Source organism: Mus caroli, unplaced genomic scaffold, assembly GCF_978045245.1.
Source record: "Mus caroli unplaced genomic scaffold, Mus_caroli_1 scaffold_17, whole genome shotgun sequence".
Lineage (NCBI taxonomy): Eukaryota > Metazoa > Chordata > Mammalia > Rodentia > Muridae > Mus > Mus caroli.
In genome coordinates, this window is record NW_028227272.1 from 10660610 (window position 1) to 10678631 (window position 18022).

The following is an 18022-nucleotide window of genomic DNA, read 5'->3' on the forward strand; positions in this document are numbered from 1 at the left end:
TCACAACCATCTGTAATGGGATCTGATGCCCTCTTCTGGTGTGCTTGAGGACAGCTACAATGTACTCATATACATAAAATAAAAAGTAGTTCTTACAAAACAAAACAAAACCCCAAACTATTGTCATTAGCCTATGAAACACAATGATGAGCAACCTGGCCCAATAACCCTAAGAGTACAACAGTGGCAGTCACAGCCTGACGGTAACAACAGCTGTTTAATTAATAGACATAAGGCCTGCTCAACAGGAGGGAAATCATGCATACTACTAGAAACCTAGCTAACCACCAGGGACTAATGAGGTCATGGATCTTAGAGAACCTACTAATGACACTTTACTAAACCAGCATAAATGCATCTAAATATCCCACAGATGAATACAGCTTCTCTCCTCATCAAAGAAACGTGGATCAAAACATAGTGATCTGGAATGCCCATGCCAACTATAACATGACTCCTGCACATATGACAACGCAGGGAACATGGAAGAAGAGAGTACCAGGGGACCTGAAAAGTTGCTATGACACTGTGTCTCCTAAAAATGACAGGGAGGCTTCACTCACAATATCACCACAATATGGTTGCCTAAACAAGACCCAAAGAAGCACAAAAGCAATAGACATGCTAAATTTCATGGAGCCTACACACAGACAAAGAAATACAGGTAACTAAGGAATCCTGAGAGCATTAGAAATAATTCTCTGGCCAGGCATCATAGTGCATGCCTTTAGTCCCAACACTCTAGAGGCAGAGGTAGGCAGATCTCTGTGAGTTCAAGGATAGCCAGGGCTGTTACATAGAGAAACTTGGTCTTGAAAAATCAGAAAGAGAAAGAGAAAAAGGAAGGTGGGGGAACGAAGGGGAGGGGAGAGGAGAGAAGGGGAGGAGGGAAGGAAGGAGAGAGTGATAGAAAGAAAGATTTCTCGCCAGGGATGAACCCCTAATTGGTTATCATATACCAAGTGGTCAGCTCTGAAGTCACATATGTACAAATTACACAAAACGACTGAGCAAGCTGTATAGGGAAAATGATGCATACATATTTCAAATTAAAATAACATCAATAAGTAACGGAAAGCAAGAAATGACAGGAAACCGATAGAGAGGGAAATGTGGTTAGTTTTCCTTGAACTTCAACCATGACTTCTGTAGTGATCTGAATAATTACAACCATATTGCGGATAAATATTTTAGTCTTTAAAATAAATCAACTGACATACAGGAAAGTGTGTGTGTGTATGTTTGTAATAATGATTTTTAAAAAGGGCCAGATTTCCAGAGGGAATGGGAAGAGATACATGGGAGGAGTTGAGGGAAGGAAAGGGAAGAGAGAAAATGATGTCATTATACTTTGATTAATTAAAAATGACATGGTCACAAGCTGAAGAATGTCAACACCCATTATGAACTAGAATTAGAATGTCCCCTTCTTTTGAGTTCAGCTCTGGTAATCTTAAGTAGACCACCGATAGGAATTTCTAACTTCTGGCCCAGAAAACTCAAATGCAAAATCCGTCTCTCTTTTTCTTCCTCCCTTCCTCCTTTCCCCCACCTGACCCTGTTTTTTTGTTTTTGGTTTTGTGTGTGTGTGAGATAGTTTCTGCCTACATTACCAAGTCTTTCCCCCACCTGACCCTGGTTTTTTGTGAGATAGTTGCTGTCTACATTTCCAAGCCTGGCACCACAGCTTTCAATCACAGAGAAACAGGCATGCACCAACATGCCCAGCCTCACTTCATGGATATTACACTACTGAAGTTGTGATTTGCTCCAGCAGCTACAAGAAAATAACCTGCACAAAAGCCTGGAGATGATGGTTTGTTCTGGAAAAAGCTGGTCTAAGTGGTGGCCTGGAGACCATGCAAGTATGAAGATGAGCAGCAGTCAGAGGGAGCCTTTCTGCTTGTCTCTGTCTGCTCCTTTCCGATTGTAGTGCCGTATGTGTACATTAATCTCCCTCCAAAAAGAAACGAGATAAAAGTATTTTTAATTCTTAAAAAGTTTACATTTATTTTAATTATACCATATTTATGGCAGTTAATTTTTTAAATTAAAATTCAGCTCCATCATTTCACCACTCCCTCCAATTCACCCATCTGTCCCCCCACTCCTCCTTATCCTCCTTAAATTCAAGGCCCCTTTTTCTTTACTTATTGTTATATACAACATATATTCAAATAAATATATAAATTTCACCTGATGAGTCCAAAATTATTGTGTGTGTGTGTTGGGGTGGGGTGGGTGCCCAAAGTCCAGAACAGGGAATTAGATCCCCAGAGCTGGAATTAAGGGTAGTTGTGAGACACTTGATGTGGGTGTTGGGAACTGAACTCAGGTCCTTTATATAGCCCCAAATTATCAATTCATATAGAATTAAAACACACAAAAGGGCCTGTGAGAAGGCTCAGCAATTAAAAGTACTTTTTACCAAGACTGATGACCTAAATTTGGTTCTCTAGTCAAATGATGTTAGAAAAGAACTAACCTAAGACAGACAGACAGAGACACAGACATAGACACACATACACACAGTCACACACACACACAAACACATACACACACACATACACACACACAAAACCCACGCATTATTTCTGTCTTCTTAGTCTCCATAATGATTTTAGAGAAGCCCTTCACATCTTTTTTTTTAATTAATTTATTTATTCATTATATGTTTTAAGTACATTGTAGCTATCTTCAGACACTCCAGAAGAGGGTGTCAGATCTTGTTATGGATGGTTGTGAGTCACCATGTGGTTGCTGAGATTTGAACTCAGGACCTTCAGAAGAGCAGTCAATGCTCTTAACCACTGAGCCATCTCTCTAGCCCCGAACCTCACATCTTATACAGCAAGTCTGCAGGACTATCTCTCACATTTAGTACCCCTACGTTACCTCACCTCTATCAACAAGTTCTACTCCGTTTACCAATATCAGAAACATAAAATGTTAAATTTTAGATAAGACCTTAGGAATCTAGTTCAGAGGTCTTGTAAGCCCTACAACAGCAAATGGGAAGGAGGCCAGGTATATGTGCAATCCCAGATCTTTATAAGCTAAAACTGAAGGGTCTCCTCAAGGCTGAGGACAGCTTAAGCTATAAAGTAAGATACTGTCTTAAACAAACAACTAACCAGTCTGAAGAGATGGTTCAGTAGATAATACACTTGCTTGGCAAGTATGAAGACCCAAGTGTGAATTCCCAGAACCCATTAAAAGCCACCCATAGTTGTGGATCTGTAACCCCCTATTCCTACAGCAAGGTGGGAAACAGAAAAAGAATACCCAGAAGTTTGAAGGCCAGCAAGCCTAGCAAGTATGGCAACAAACAACTAAGGGACCTTGTCTCAAACAAACGGAAAGTGAAGACCAACACCCAAGACCAACATGTCCTCTCTCTGATCTCACATGTACACACTGGTACTCTCACATATGAATGCATGAACACACATCTCTATCACACACACACACACACACACACACACACACACACACCCCAAACCAACCAACCAACCTCCTAAGAACAGTAGGAAGAACTACATAAAATTGAGGCTTCCAGTGCCTTAACCCCATTAAGTAGATCAGCTTTGGTTTTCACAAAGGATCTTAAGTCAAGTTTCATTCATAAAATTGCCACTAAAAGTAAAAATATATGTCATGAAAACATCAAATTCTAACTTAACATTTTAGAGGTGAAGGAATTAAGTCTTGGAAATGAGATTTCCTGATGACCAAAGGGCTTATAAAAGACAAATGATAGAAAACCCAGGGTTTCTTATTTCCCTTTCTGGCCTCTATTATACAAGTTGGCTTCTAAGAAGGTTTACAAAGTAGTCCAATAGCCATATCTGCTTTTATTTATTTATTTTTCTTTCTTCTCCTTTTGGAGACAGGATCTCATTATGTAGCCATGGCTAGACCGGAATTTGCTATGGAGACCAGTTTGGTCTCAAACTCAGAGATCTGTTTGCTTCTTCCTCTGAGTGGTGGAATCAAGCTATCCAGGTTATCTAGTTCTGATGCTTAAATATAATTTTAAAATCTTTTCAAACATGTCTTAAACAAGTGTAGCTATCAAACAGAATAGATGTAAAATGGTCCCCATGCTCTGCTTATGAGTGGGAAATGGGAAAGATAATAGTCAAGAGAATTTATCCTAACTTCTAAGTCTCTCTGGTTTGTTCCTTATCATCTACTCAATGAAAAGATAACCATTTTGCTTGATCAATCACATTTCATGCTCCAAACACCTGCCTGGTTTGAATGTCTTTGCATCTTTAAATTACCAGTCAAGATTCTTTTTTAAAATTTTGATATGTATATGTGTGTGCACACACATGTGTACCAGTATGGCTGGGTACCTGTAGAGGCCAGAGGAGGATGGCATACAGGTCCCTCTTTTTTGTCAAACCCCTGGAACTGAAGTTATAGGCAGTTGTGAGTTGCCTGATAACATTCTGGAAAACAAACTCTGGTCTTTGAGAGCAATAAGTGCTTTTAACTAATGAACCATCTCATCTTTTCAGGTCCACAATTCAAGATTTCTATGAAGCGTTTTGGATAAAACCACTTCCACATGCCCTCTACTAACAACATCTTTTTTTGTTTTGTTTTTTGAGATAGGGTCTCTCTCAATATCCCAGGCTGGCCTAAAACCTTCTATGTAAGCCAGGCTGGGCTTAAACTTGCTATGATTCTTCTCCTCCTCAATGCTGGAATTATAGGCATGTGCTATATGTCACCATTTTTTTCTAAACCTAAAGTCTGGACACACTGACAAAAACAAAAGATAGAATTTATGGAGATGATGGAATAAAACTTGAAACTAAGGCCATTCTGACATTCAGTCACTAGTCTTCACAATTCCTCACATCCTTCACTGAGAACCAATTTCACAAATGCTCTTTCCAGTACAGATGTGAACTCCTTAGCCACATCATGAGCTGCCTATAGGCAGGGAAACAGACTCCTATTATTTCCTGTTGATCAAGGGTTCAACGTCAGATGATTTTCAGCACTGGACATCAGCCTCCTTTCTATAAAGTGCAGCATAATATTTTTTTTGCCTATAGCCTTGGAACAAATCTTTTTAGTTAAACAGTAAACAAACAAACAAACAAACAAACAACCACAATCAGTGAGATGGCTCAGCAGGTAAAGGTACTTGTTGCCAAGTCTGACAGCCTGAGGAAGAGTATCAACCCTTTAAGTCATCCTCTGACCTCAAACATACACCATGGCACATATCTCCCTCTTTCCTTTCCTTTCCTTTCCTTTCCTTTCCTTTCCTTTCCTTTCCTTTCCTTTCCTTTCCTTTCCTTTCCTTTTCGATCTATCTATCTATCTATCTATCTATCTATCTATCTATCTATCTACCAATCATCTGAGGCAGAGTCTTTCCAAGCTCAGACTGGCCCTGAATTATGTAGCTGATAAGGACATGAACTTTTGTCTGTGTGTATGCACTGGTGTCTATATGCAAGAGTATAGGAGAGGCTACAAGTTAACATAAAGTATCTCTCACTATTATCTTTTGAGTAAGAGGAATCTAGAGCTCACCAAGAGGCTAGAATGGCTAGCCAGACTAGATTGGTTAGTCAGCTAGCTCTGGGGATCTACCTGTCTTTGTTCCCTCAGTGCTATGGTCAGGACATGTGTAGCCACATCTGGCTTTTTAAAAATGTAGGTACCAAGGATCCTAACTCAGGTCCTAACATTTGTATGACAGGTACTTCACTGACTGAACTATCTCCTTCAACTTTAGCCTGTGACCTTGAACTTCTAGCCCTCTCCTTGCCAAGTGCTAGAATCACAGGTATGTTACCATGACCGACTTGTATATTTGCTGAATCCCTTAAAACTAAAAACCATGTGAAAAGAAGTTTCTATGAAGAACAGCCACTATTTTCTTATTCCTGTTTCATATGTTGTCTCTTGTCATATTGCTGGGTGTTTAAACCACATGATTATACTAAAGCAAAGCCAAAACCATACATAAAACCTACATGGATAAAGAGGTGAAACCATCAAAAAAAGTTGTTGGGGAAAAAAAAAAAAGAATTAAAACCATGTGTGGCAGTGAATAATCCCTTGGGAAATAGAGGTAGGAGGGTCAAGTGCTCAAAAACCAATCTCATCTATATATGGAGTTTCAAGTCAGCCTGAACTATGAAACTCCAATTCAAAACACAACAAAAAGAATGCAGTTGAATTGGATTGGGTCATGTCTGCAATCCCATACTTAAGAGGCTGAGGCAAAACTGAACTGTTATCAATTCCAGGCCATGGGTTTGATCCTCAGCACTGCAGAGACCGGTTAAAGTAGCACATAGCTGTGATTTCAGTAGGATAAAAGTTTAAAGCCATCCTCAGCTACACATTGAATTTCAGACCAGCCTGAAATACATCAGATCCTGTCCAAGCAAACAGCAAACCACCACCATCATCATCACCACCACTACTACCACTACCACCACCAAACCAAAGCAGACAACTCAGAAATTGTGCAAAGCCGCCTAGTTTTGATACATAGAAAGGATCTGTTTTATGACAGAAGGAGGGAAATAGACGTGGTACTATTTTATGATATTAAGGATAAAACAGTATTTTCTATGGTCTATTCTTAGGAAAAAAGTCATAATTCCACTGTGCTTTGACACCAAGCATAGGGGCTGCCAGAGAATAAGCAAGATGATCCTTAATAATTACTGAGTTGCTTAAAATCATCAAGCATTGTGCTATTAGCCAATTGACACACTTTACACTTTACTACCACTTAACATTTTAAAGTTATTATTACTCTAGAACCATGCTCTCTTAACTACGCGGCAATAATGCGTATCAATATCATAAGACTATGAAATAACTCACGTTCTGCGAAAGGGCCATACTCCAAAATCATATAGCTTAAGTTTACTTTTAATTTTTCTTGTGGGGGGGTTCTCTCTCCAATCTGGCCTCAAACTCACAAAGATCCTCTAGCCTCTGCCACCTGAATGCTAAGATTAAAGATGTGTGCCATGCCAGATTCATGATCTTCTTTTTAATTCTGGCTTCCACTCAGAAAAAAATATCACTGACTCTCCTTTCAGGGAAAATTTCCATCATACAATGTTACAACTAGATGGCAAAATTTTCTTACAGGACCAGAACAAGCCTTTTTAGTTAAGAACAAAGGAAATAGAGCCAGTGAGAGGGCTCATAAGGTAAAAGCATTTGTAAGCAAGAGTGGCAAGTGATCTACTTTAAGAGTATTAATAATCGCCGGGCGGTGGTGGTGCACGCCTTTAATCCCAGCACTTGGGAGGCAGAGGCAGGCGGATTTCTGAGTTCGAGGCCAGCCTGGTCTACAAAGTGAGTTCCAGGACAGCCAGGGCTATACAGAGAAACCCTGTCTCGAAAAACCAAAAAAAAAAAAAAAAAAAAAAAAAAGAGTATTAATAATTAAACTAGGATGAAAGGTGTAGTCTGGGATGGGCCTAGGGAAACCAGGATCTAATCACCCTACCCATAACTAAATGTTTACTTAAGATCTTAAACCTTGTTCCTTCCAGTAAAAGTCAGGGAGATTTATGTGGTGGTGGTGGCAGTTTATGAGCTCTAAGGGAAATGAAAGAGCATACACGAGAAGGCAGCACACCTGCCATGAAGGTGTCACCAGGGCCTCACAAATTGGACAAAATATTGACTTTTCTGCCTTCTTTATTTAAATCCTAGAAAAGAGCCTGTGAAATGGTTCAGGAGGTAAGTGTTTAACCATTTGATGATGTGGCCTGAGTTCTATCCCCAGAACCCATGCAAAGAAGAGCATCAACTCCACAAACTTGTCACCTCCACATGTGTACTGTGGCATGAGTCTTCACCTATAAATATTACACAAATAACTTAAAAATAAATAATCCTGAGTAAAATAATCTGATTAAATGTCTGAGGTGTACATGCAACTTGAAGACAAAAGCAGTTATTTGAAGGACGAGAAGGGTCTTGAGAGTGAGGGGGAGAGAACACGGGAGGACAACTGGGTAAGGGAAAAAAGTTAGAAGAGAGAAAAATGATAAATATGTATAAAAAATGTCACAATGTGCTGGGTGGTGATGGCACAAGCCTGTAATCCCAGCATTTGAAAGAAAAGGCGGGTGGATCTCTGAGTTTGAAGCTAGCCTGGTGTACAGAGCTAGTTCTAGGACAGCCAAGGCTATAAAAAGAAACTGTCTCAAAAAAGAAAAGAGAAAAAAAAAAGAAAGAAAGAAAAGAAAAATGTCACAATGTGCACGCAGCTTGTGAGTGCAGGTGCTTATGGCGGTCAGGGGGTGTTGGAACCCCTAGAAATGGAGTTACAGGCAGCTGTGAGCTGTCTCCTGGTGCTGGAAATGGAATCCAGGTCCTCTGCGAGAGCTTCAAGTATTCTTAACTGCTGAACCATCTCTTCAGCCTCTGTGTATGCTTACTTCTAAAAAATAAAACAAAACACACCCCAGGAGCTGTGGTAGTGTACATCTGTGATCTAGGGACTTAGAAGGCTGATGTAGAAAGAGCCGGAGGAGTTCAAGGCCAGTCTCTGCTGGACCTTACGAAGCCTTGTTTCAAAATAATAAACAGAATTATTGAAATTGTTGAATGGGTAAAGGTGCTTGCTGTCATGCTTGTTGACACAGTTTAAAGCCTCAGAATTCACACTGTGGAGAGAGGATCACCTCCCACAATCTATCCTCTGACCTCCAAAGGCATACTGTACATAACCCACACTAGAATCTTAAAAACAAAACAAAACAACAACAACAACAACAACAACAAAGAAAACCACAAATAAAAAACCCTCTTTCTATGTTTGAGTGTGTCTGTGAGGACATGAAGACATACTATAATTATTTATTCATAAAACAGCATAATCTCCAAGTTCAAAGAGATATATAGTTATTGACAAGGTGTAATTATGAGTGTTTAACCTACAAATTTATAAGCAAGTAGAGAAGAATGTAAAACAACAAAAGTATGCAACAGAGATATACATCTGTAAAGATAAAGAACAACGATTTTAATAACATGACAATAGTGCACGGAAAGACAAGAAAGGCACCATGGTGGATTGAATGAGATGCCCCCCATAATCTAGGGCATTTGAATATCTGGTCCCCAGTTGATAGCACTGGGGAACCCAGTAGGAGGTATGGCCTTGCTAGAGGACTTATGCACTGGGGTCAAGAGCTGAGGTGTTAAAAGTCTTCTGCCAACCCCACTTGTCTCTGTTTCTTGTGGTCTAAGATGTTGACTCTCAGCTTCCAGCTCCAGTTGCTGTATCTGCTGTTTGCTGTCCCTGCCATTGTGGATCCTAACCTCTCTGGAACTGTAAGTCCCAAATAAGCCAAGTTGCCTTAGTCATGGTGTTTTATCATGGCAACAGAAGAGTAATGAATCCAGCGCCCAAATAACCATCAGAGATGCACAGAAACCAAGAAGTTCAAGTCTAAATTGAAATTTTCTCCCCCTCCTAGAAATCAGATTCTAAAATCTATCACTTAGACATTAATGAATACTACATTCCAAACAAATAATATATATAGCAGGCAAGATTTATTTCTAAGTTCTTATTTATCTGGAATATCAAACTTATTCTGGAACAGAAAAATGTGCAATTCCTCGGTAGTGGATGTAACTCAGTGAGTTCATTTATCCAACATAAACCAAGAAATCGGGTTCAATGCCTAATACCACAAGAAAAAAAATCCTTAAAGAGCAACATGCTGTCCTAAGTATGATAACTCTCTGAGATGAGCTTCCTCAAAGTGTTGCCAGGACGTGTCTGCAGGCACTCAAGTCAGAAAGATAAAAAGGTTATCTACCATCTTGAATATACAGTTCAGTGGTGGAGTACTAACCTGGTATGAAAGGTCTGTGAGTTTTAATCCCCAACATCAATAACAATAATAATGAAGGGATTTATTGTATTTGGCATTATTACTATTTTCAAAACTGTACTGGAATCATAAGGAATTAACACTGGCATGTTATCTTGAAAATAACAAGATGACAGACCACATGAAGCTCAAGAAGAAGGAAGACCAAAGTGTGGGTGCTCCAGTCCTTCTTAGAAGGAGAACAAAATACTCACAGGAGCAAATATGGAGATAAGTGTGAAACAGAGACTGAAGGAAAGGCCACCCAGAGACTGCCCCACCTGGGACAGTGGAAGGAGACCATCAACTTCAGGAAGATAACTAACCACTGGCCTTCACACTAGTGCTGTGGCATGCCTGTACTTCCTCTCTCACACACATCACTCACGTGAGAATACTTCCTCTCTCACACACATCACACGCATGAGAATAACTAATAATATTGACAAGCCCAAACACCTTAAACACCCTCTTCTTCAAAATCCTTGACTGGCCATCTTCTTCATGTCTTTTCCACTTCTATACTACGTTCTAATCCTCCTTCTTCAACAATGATCAATATTTTAAAATGTGCACCTATTAGCCCATTGTGATGTGCGTTCCTGTAATCTCAATACATGGAAGGTTAGAAAAATCTGAGTCTGAAGCCCACTTGGACTACACTGCAAGATCTCATCTCAAAAATAAAACAAAGTAAAAATGTTTTCATTCAAAGTAGAAATGTTTTCATTCACTATACCATAACTAATAAGAATGCACAAATCAAAACATATTTCTTCTTTAAGTAAAAACATTCAATGTAGGCTATAATTCACAATCCTAACTATAACATCAAACCTGGGGTGACAGGGGTGGGTAGGGAAGGAGACTACCAAAAGCCCTGCCACTAACACCTCAGAAATCCAGAATAAATTGGAATCACCGAGGCCATTCAAGGGCTTGTTTGTTGAGACAGGTTCTACATAGGCCTGGCCATCCTGGAACTCACTACGTAGACCAGGCTAGCTCATGGAGATCCACCTGCCTCTGCCATTTGAGTGCCCAGCCAAGGCCATCCATTTTTAGGAACATAGCAAATCCCATCCAATGGATAATTATTTACTGTCATACCTCATACCTATCGTGCACCTGTATGCAAAATCCTCACTTTCTTCTTCTTCTTTTTTCTTTTCTTTTCTTTTCTTTTCTTTTTTTTTGGTTTTTCGAGACAGGGTTTCTCTGTATAGCCCTGGCTGTCCTGGAACTCACTTTGTAGACCAGGCTGGCCTCGAAGTCAGAAATCCGCTTGCCTCTGCCTCCTGAGTGCTGGGATTAAAGGCATGCGCCACCAAGCCCGGCTAAAATCCTCACTTTCAATGAGAGCACAAATGTCAGTCATCACGTCTACACAGAAGTTCCTCTATAATATATGAAAGAGTGGACTCTGCCTCAGTAGACACAGAAACCAATCATTTTAAATCTGCCTCATTGGGATTATTTGCTTGTGATTAAAAAATATTTTTAAAGGATTTACTTATTATTTTTATTTCTGTGTATGTGTGTGAGGCTTCATGAATTTTAGAGCACAACAAGCATATAAGTACCTTCAGAAGCCAGAGGACATCGGTCAGCTCCCCAAGGAACTGGAGTTACAGGCAGTTGTGAGACACATTACATCAACGCTGGGAGCCAAAATCAGGTCTTCCACAGGGGCAGTAAGCACTCTTAGCCACTAGCCTTCTCTCCAGCCCCCTGTATTGTGCTTTTTAAAGGAAAACATAAAAGTTTGGGCCACCCTTATCAATAATGATCGGGAGGCTCTAATCATGCTGCATTTGCTCCTCTTTATAAACATATAACTGTAAGATGACAACTTTTTTTTTTCAAAATCATACTCAAAAGAGAAATAAATGTACAGTTTAGGGTAAGGACAAGAACAAAAAACTGGGGGCTTGTGACACAGCATAAAGTGTAGTATGTACCTAGTACTCACAAGTCCCCACTACTACACAAAATTAGGTGTGATGGCACATGCTTATAATCCTAGCGCTCAGGAGGTGAAGGCAGACACTGAGTTCAGGATAATCCTTGGCTACACCGTGATATCCCTTCTCAAAGACAAACAAGACAAAGCAAACAAAGACCCAACAACAGTGGGCTTAGTGAAAAACAGAACTGAGGTTGCCTCTTTCAGAGGTCACCCAGCACTATTGCAGCCCTGCACTGCCCTGTATGGTAGCATACATACTGGGCTGTTGAGCATTAAGAATGTGGTTAGGATACTAAGGAAATGAATTGTCTATTCTGCTTAATTTCAGTACATCTTGATTTAAGTTGGTAAGTATAACTAGTGGATCCCTAACTGAACAGCAGCTCTGGGTTGTCAGTTAATGATTTCCACTCAGAGGCAATTCCTTCCACTCCATCTGGAGCCATTTTTAATTGTCACAGCTGGGATTGTACTGCTAGTGGACGGAGGCCAGGGGCTTCTGTTAAACATGTTGCATTGCAATGAACTTCCCACACATGGAATCACAGTTGAAACAAATATCAGCAATTGAGAAACTCTGTCCATAGTTTGTTCAAGGGTGGAGTTAAAGCAAACAACAAACTGCACACCCCTTGCCAAAACAGAATATTCTCGAAGAATGACATTGTTCATTCAACGTGAAAAGGTTTAAAGCAGCAAGACATTACTGAAAAAATGCATGCAGTGAATAATCCTCGTGGCCACAATAACTATGTCCTGTGCTAGAACTAACTTGAATATTAACTTTGTTTTTGTTTTTGTTTTGTATTTTGAGACAGGGTTTCTCTGTGTAGCCCTGGCTGTCCTGGAACTCACTCTGGAGACCAGGCTGGCCTCGAACTCAGAAATCCGCCTGCCTCTGCCTCCTGAGTGCTGGGATTAAAGGCATGAGCCACCACTGCCTGGCTAACATAATATTAAAACTATTATCCGGGACCTTTTGCGCTTTGCTATTTATGTGTACATGTACATGTGTATGTATGTCATGTTTATACAACTACTTTCTGAAGGCAGAAGATGTCAGACCTCCTGAAGCTGGAGTCACTTTGGCTCCTCTGAAGGAGCCGTACACACTCCTCAGCACCATGTCATCTTTCCAGCTCCATGTTTCTTACATGTTGAACATAAGATGCTAAAGGATACCTACCCACTTAAAACTTTTTTTCAGATTTATTTTATATGTTATGGGTCAGTATACCACATGCATGCCTGGTGCCTGAGGAGGCCGGAAGAGGGTGCTGGATTCACAGAGCTGGATGTAAAAACTGTTGTGAGCCACCAAGTGTTGGGTCCTCTGGAAGAGCAACAAGTGTTCTTAACCACAAATCCAGCCACCTTACCCACCTTTTTGTTGTTGTTGTTGTTTTGGCAGATTTACTTACAAAGAGCTATTCTCAGAGGAAAGATGACCTAAGTTCTTCCCAGTCCCTCTCTTTCTACTCTCCTAGTTTGGATTCCTTGTCCTTTCACTTGGCCTATCTGACATGGAGATACCACTGTGAAAAACCAAATTAAGGCAAGAAAAGTGACTGCCATTCATATTTGCAAGCTTGCATATTACTTCAAGAAAAAGTAGGGGTAAAGTTATGGTTTGATCAAGGGAGATGTATAAAGTGATTCTACTGAGTAATGATCACATACTACACCCTAGAGCAGCAGTTCCCACCTTCCTCATATTGCTACCCTTCAATACACTTCCTCATGGTGTGCTGATCCCAACCATAAAATTATTTCATTGCTACTTCATAACTATAATTTTGCTAGTTACAAATAATAATGTAAATATCTGATATGTAAGCTATCTGATATATGATTCCTGTGGGAGGTCACAACCCACAGGGTGAGAATTGCTGTATTAGAGGAAAAGATATTGAACTTTCAGAGGATGAATATCAAATAACACTGTGGTTCTATAAAGTATGCATGGATCAGATGAAGTGGGATTATTCAGAACTACTCAAATAGCTCTCAATTTTATATTAAAATGTAGAATCTAGCCCAAATTAGCCTAATCCTCAAACTGGACAATAGACATAATTTAATGTTTCACTTCAAACTATTTCTCAGAACTGAAAGTCATCTAAATTCATATTACAGAAATTATTTGCTATATTTAAAGTTTTCTATTACTTCATGGAATATAAAAATAAGAGCCCTAGCTTTTTTTTTTTTTTTTTAAGACAGGGTTTCTCTGTGTAACCCTGGCTGTCCCTTACTTTGTAGACCATATTGACCTCAAACTCAAAAATCTGCCTGCCTCTGCCTCCCCAAATGCTGGGACTAAATTGTGTGCCACCACCTGGCTGAGCCCTAGCTTTTAAAACAAAACATTTATAATTTTCACACTGGCCTAAGGCAGCAACTTTCAGCCCACATATTATGAATTCCTTAAAGTTCAATGCAATTAAAGTTCCATCCTAATGCATGCTGGAGTTTCAGTACCTCCTTAGATTTTCTTTGGAGGGCTTAAAATATTTTACCATCACTTAATATATAGAAACATACCATTTACACTAGAGTTCCTACCCACTTTTAGTTTTCAGATACTCTCAAAGGAAAGATCATCTTTGTTCTTTCAGGTTTCTAATGGAATGACTTAAAGCCTTGTTAAGAAATGGGAAACAGTATATTTTCAGCATCATTTTGTATTCAGCTACTGGAGTTACACACACAATCTCAACTAGTTCTCTGAGCGTCTGAATCGCTGATCGTTTCCCAATGTGCAGAACTAGCCTGGGCAACAGAGAATACTCGAAAGTATGCTTGGGTTCTTCTTACTAGGTCCCAGGAGTACCTTCCTTGTCCTCCCAGGACTCTAGTTTAAAACACCTCCAAAAGCTGCTAAATGTGCCTGAGGGAACAAACCTAACCCAAAGTTGAGAATCGCCATTCCAAGTGAAGCTCATGGTACCAAAAAGTCGACACTATGCTCGTCAGAAGAATCAACGAAAAAAACATCTTTTTCTCTGATTGCTTTCCACCCAATTTATACTTGAAATAGCCGAGGAGCAGGATATGCCACTGTGTGCACATGAAGACATCTGGCTTAATTTCTACAATTACTGCTTTCAACAAGTCCTGTAATAGCAGTTTGGGAGGCAGAGGCAGAAGGATCACTTTAAGTTCGAGGCCAGCCTAGTCTACAGAGAGTTACAGAAGAGCCAAGGTTACTTCCACAAAACCGGGGACGGAAGAGAGATTGAAGAAGGGGGTGGGGGTTGGTGGGGAGGGTGGAAGGAAGGATTGATTTCACTTGTAGGGAAAACTAGGTTTTTACATCATACCGGATAAGCAGAATTTCGAGAAGGGACAGAGAGAAAAGACTGGGAGGACAGAACGTTAGGCACTGAAAGCACAGTCCATGAAGAAACCCAAGGACCTGTTTGTTCTCCATAGCCAGCCCTTAGATGGGAACAATTAGAGTCTATTTAACATGCCCGAGTAGGTAGCCAGATCCATCAAGCTGCTGTTGCCCCAAGAGGTGAGCAGGGCTAGACACAGGTTCCCATGGACTTGGGATTGACCTGAAGGCCTCTCATGAATCTCAGAAAGAGGAACCCAAACGTAGTGAGACCAGCTGAGACCACCTCCTCCCCCCAGCCCCCAAATAAACTCCCCAGTTACAGAATACCCACTCCTTTCTGGATACCAGGGGATCTAGCCTGGGGTTTGCAGGCGACAGCATCGTAATCACGTGGGGAAACTTCTTAAACTCTACAAACGGAGTTCCCGCCCACCCGAGCTTGAGACCCGAGGCTGCAAAGGCATGTTTTCACCAAGGTCCCCAGGTGATTCCTACGCCTGCCAAAAGTTACAATTTGTCTCCTAACTTGGAAAGCACTGGACATCTGTGGCTTTGCAGTGGCCTCCGCGACAACTAGGACTTCTTCCCGTACGCTTCTGGGGCCCACACCGATTGCTCCTGTCACCCTACAGGACCAGCGCGGGTTCAGGCCCGGTCCTACGCCGAGCCTCGGTAAAGCCAAAGCCGGCTCCGACAGCGCCGGGCCCACCTCCCCTCAGCCACCGGGCCCCGTGACGTGGCCCGGCCCGGCCGCCCTCCTCCGGCGAGACTCCTTAGTCCTACGGGGAAACCAGTCGCCCCGGTGGCGAAGACCCGGGACCGCAGCGCCGCCCGCTCCTTCCGTACCTTCTCCAGGGACGCGTCCATGGCTGAGGCGTCCGGTGCTGGGCACTACTTCCGCCTCCCGCGGCCCGCAGCGGTTTCCACGCTGGCAGCGCTGACGTCCTCCCCGCCCGCAGCCGGCGGGGCGGAGAGGAGGAGGAGCTGCCCCGCAGCGCGGCCCGCAGGTATCCTGCGGCTTGCTGAAGGCGGGGCTAGACCCGTCGGGTGGGCGGGGCCTCCTGGGGCGGGGCCTTCCAGGCTTCCGTACTCAGGCGTCACGCCGGACGGTCCTAACGCTGCTTGGTGGGAAGAACCCCGTCTATAGGGCGGTCCAACTTTGCCAGAAGCCTGTGACGACCGTCGCAATGAGATATCCACTAAGTAAAATACTATCGACTCAGCTGCACGGCTCAAGCCAGGCTTTCAAGTCCTCCGCCGTCAACACCGGTCAGGAATGGAGTAGTTATTTACCTTAGCAGCCTAAGCCCAGAGCCCACCCTTGCGCATGCGCGGGATGACGGCTGCCGCGCGCGCGCTCAAGGATTTTGTGTGAGTGTGTATTGTGTGTGTGGTTGGGTGGTGGGCTCAGTTCTTTAGTGGCTGCTGTTTGGACGGAATGCTGGTCAGAGCTGAATGTATTTTGTCAGCTCTTTCCTCAGAAGTCCAGACAGAAAGGAATTCGAGGTCGCTGGTCTGGCATCCTCCCTCATGTCACAATGATGGCTTGTCGGAGGATGGGTAATAATAATGATAATAGTAGGTCTGTTGCCTTTCCATTTTATATCATAGCAGTCTTTTGATATGGAGATCATTATTATCCGTTTTAGATGTAGTCCCTTGCAGCCGGGCAGTACACCACATTATCCCCGCTTCACTCCCGCTAGGTGGGAGTAGTGCGTTTTTAGTGAGTAAGAGCCGGCGGGATTTGTTTCCTACATTGCTCCACTACTGATGGGTAGGTGAAATGGGATCTTACCACCATTGTGGTCAGTGAAACTTCCTGCACAGAAGTCTGATGATCTTAAAAACCACAAAGCTATCCCTACCCTCTCCTGTTTCTTACGCAGCATGCTCCCCCCAACCCCCGAGGTTGGGTCGGGTTGTCAGTGTAGTAATTATCTGCAGGAGGTCTCTATTTTGTATTTGAATAAATGGCCTGCTGTGTTGTTAACATTTCCTAGCGAAGAAATCCTGTGTGCTGCTTTTGAGTAACTCTCCAGTTAACAGGAAAAAAAAAAAAATGATGATGAAATGGTGCCTTTTTTTTTTTTCCCCCTTTTTCTTTTTTGGTTTTTCGAGACAGGGTTTCTCTGTGTAGCCCTGGCTGTCCTGGAACTCACTCTGTAGACCAGGCTGGCCTCGAACTCAGAAATCCCGCCTGCTTCTGCCTCCTGAGTGCTGGGATTAAAGGCGTGCGCCACCACGCCTGGCTCGAAATGGTGCCTCTCAAAGACTGAAAACTGATGTGCTCCTGCTTGAACAAAACAATGTGCTATGAAAATTTCCAAACCTGTAGAAAGGACAAAAGAATTTCGGTGAACAATCATGTGCCCATTAGCTAGATGAGTTGCTGTTCTCTTCTATATTTTTTTTATCACGTATGTATATTCGGATAACTGTCCATCAGTATATGTGCTGGTATATTACAACTCTGAACACTTCAATATTAGTAAAGACTTATTTTTTTTTTTTAGGCAGAGGTACAAGAAGCGTCTCCTCCCCCACCTCATGATTTGGAGGCTAGACTAGGATAGATGCCGAATTTCAAAACAATCTGGTTTGGTGACTCCAAACCAAACAGCTAAGGTGCTGATGGTAATGGTAGTTGCCGCTAAGTCTGATGGACAGGGAGAACCATCTCCCGCAAGATGCTGTCCGACTGGCATGTGCGTGCTTACACACTCACAATTTTTTTTTTAAAGCAAATAGCAAAATAAAAACAAGCAAACAAAAACAGTGCACAGGCTGTAGAGATGGCTTAAGAGGTAAAGGCCT

General features: G+C 41.9%; 1 protein-coding gene across 2 annotated transcripts in view; it reads right to left on the bottom strand.

Moving 5' to 3' along the window:
* Positions 1-16232, bottom strand: part of Pdxdc1 (pyridoxal dependent decarboxylase domain containing 1) — a 68039-nt gene extending 51807 nt beyond the window's left edge. Inside the window, exon 1 of one of the 2 annotated variants that reach the window (XM_029470326.2) lies at positions 16052-16232. In XM_029470326.2, coding sequence (XP_029326186.1) covers positions 16052-16072 — 21 coding nt within the window. In that variant the 5' untranslated portion in view covers positions 16073-16232. The remainder of the gene's footprint in view (positions 1-16051) is intronic. The other variant, XM_021185429.2, reaches the window with a different exon arrangement.
* Positions 16233-18022: the final 1790 nt, after the last annotated feature.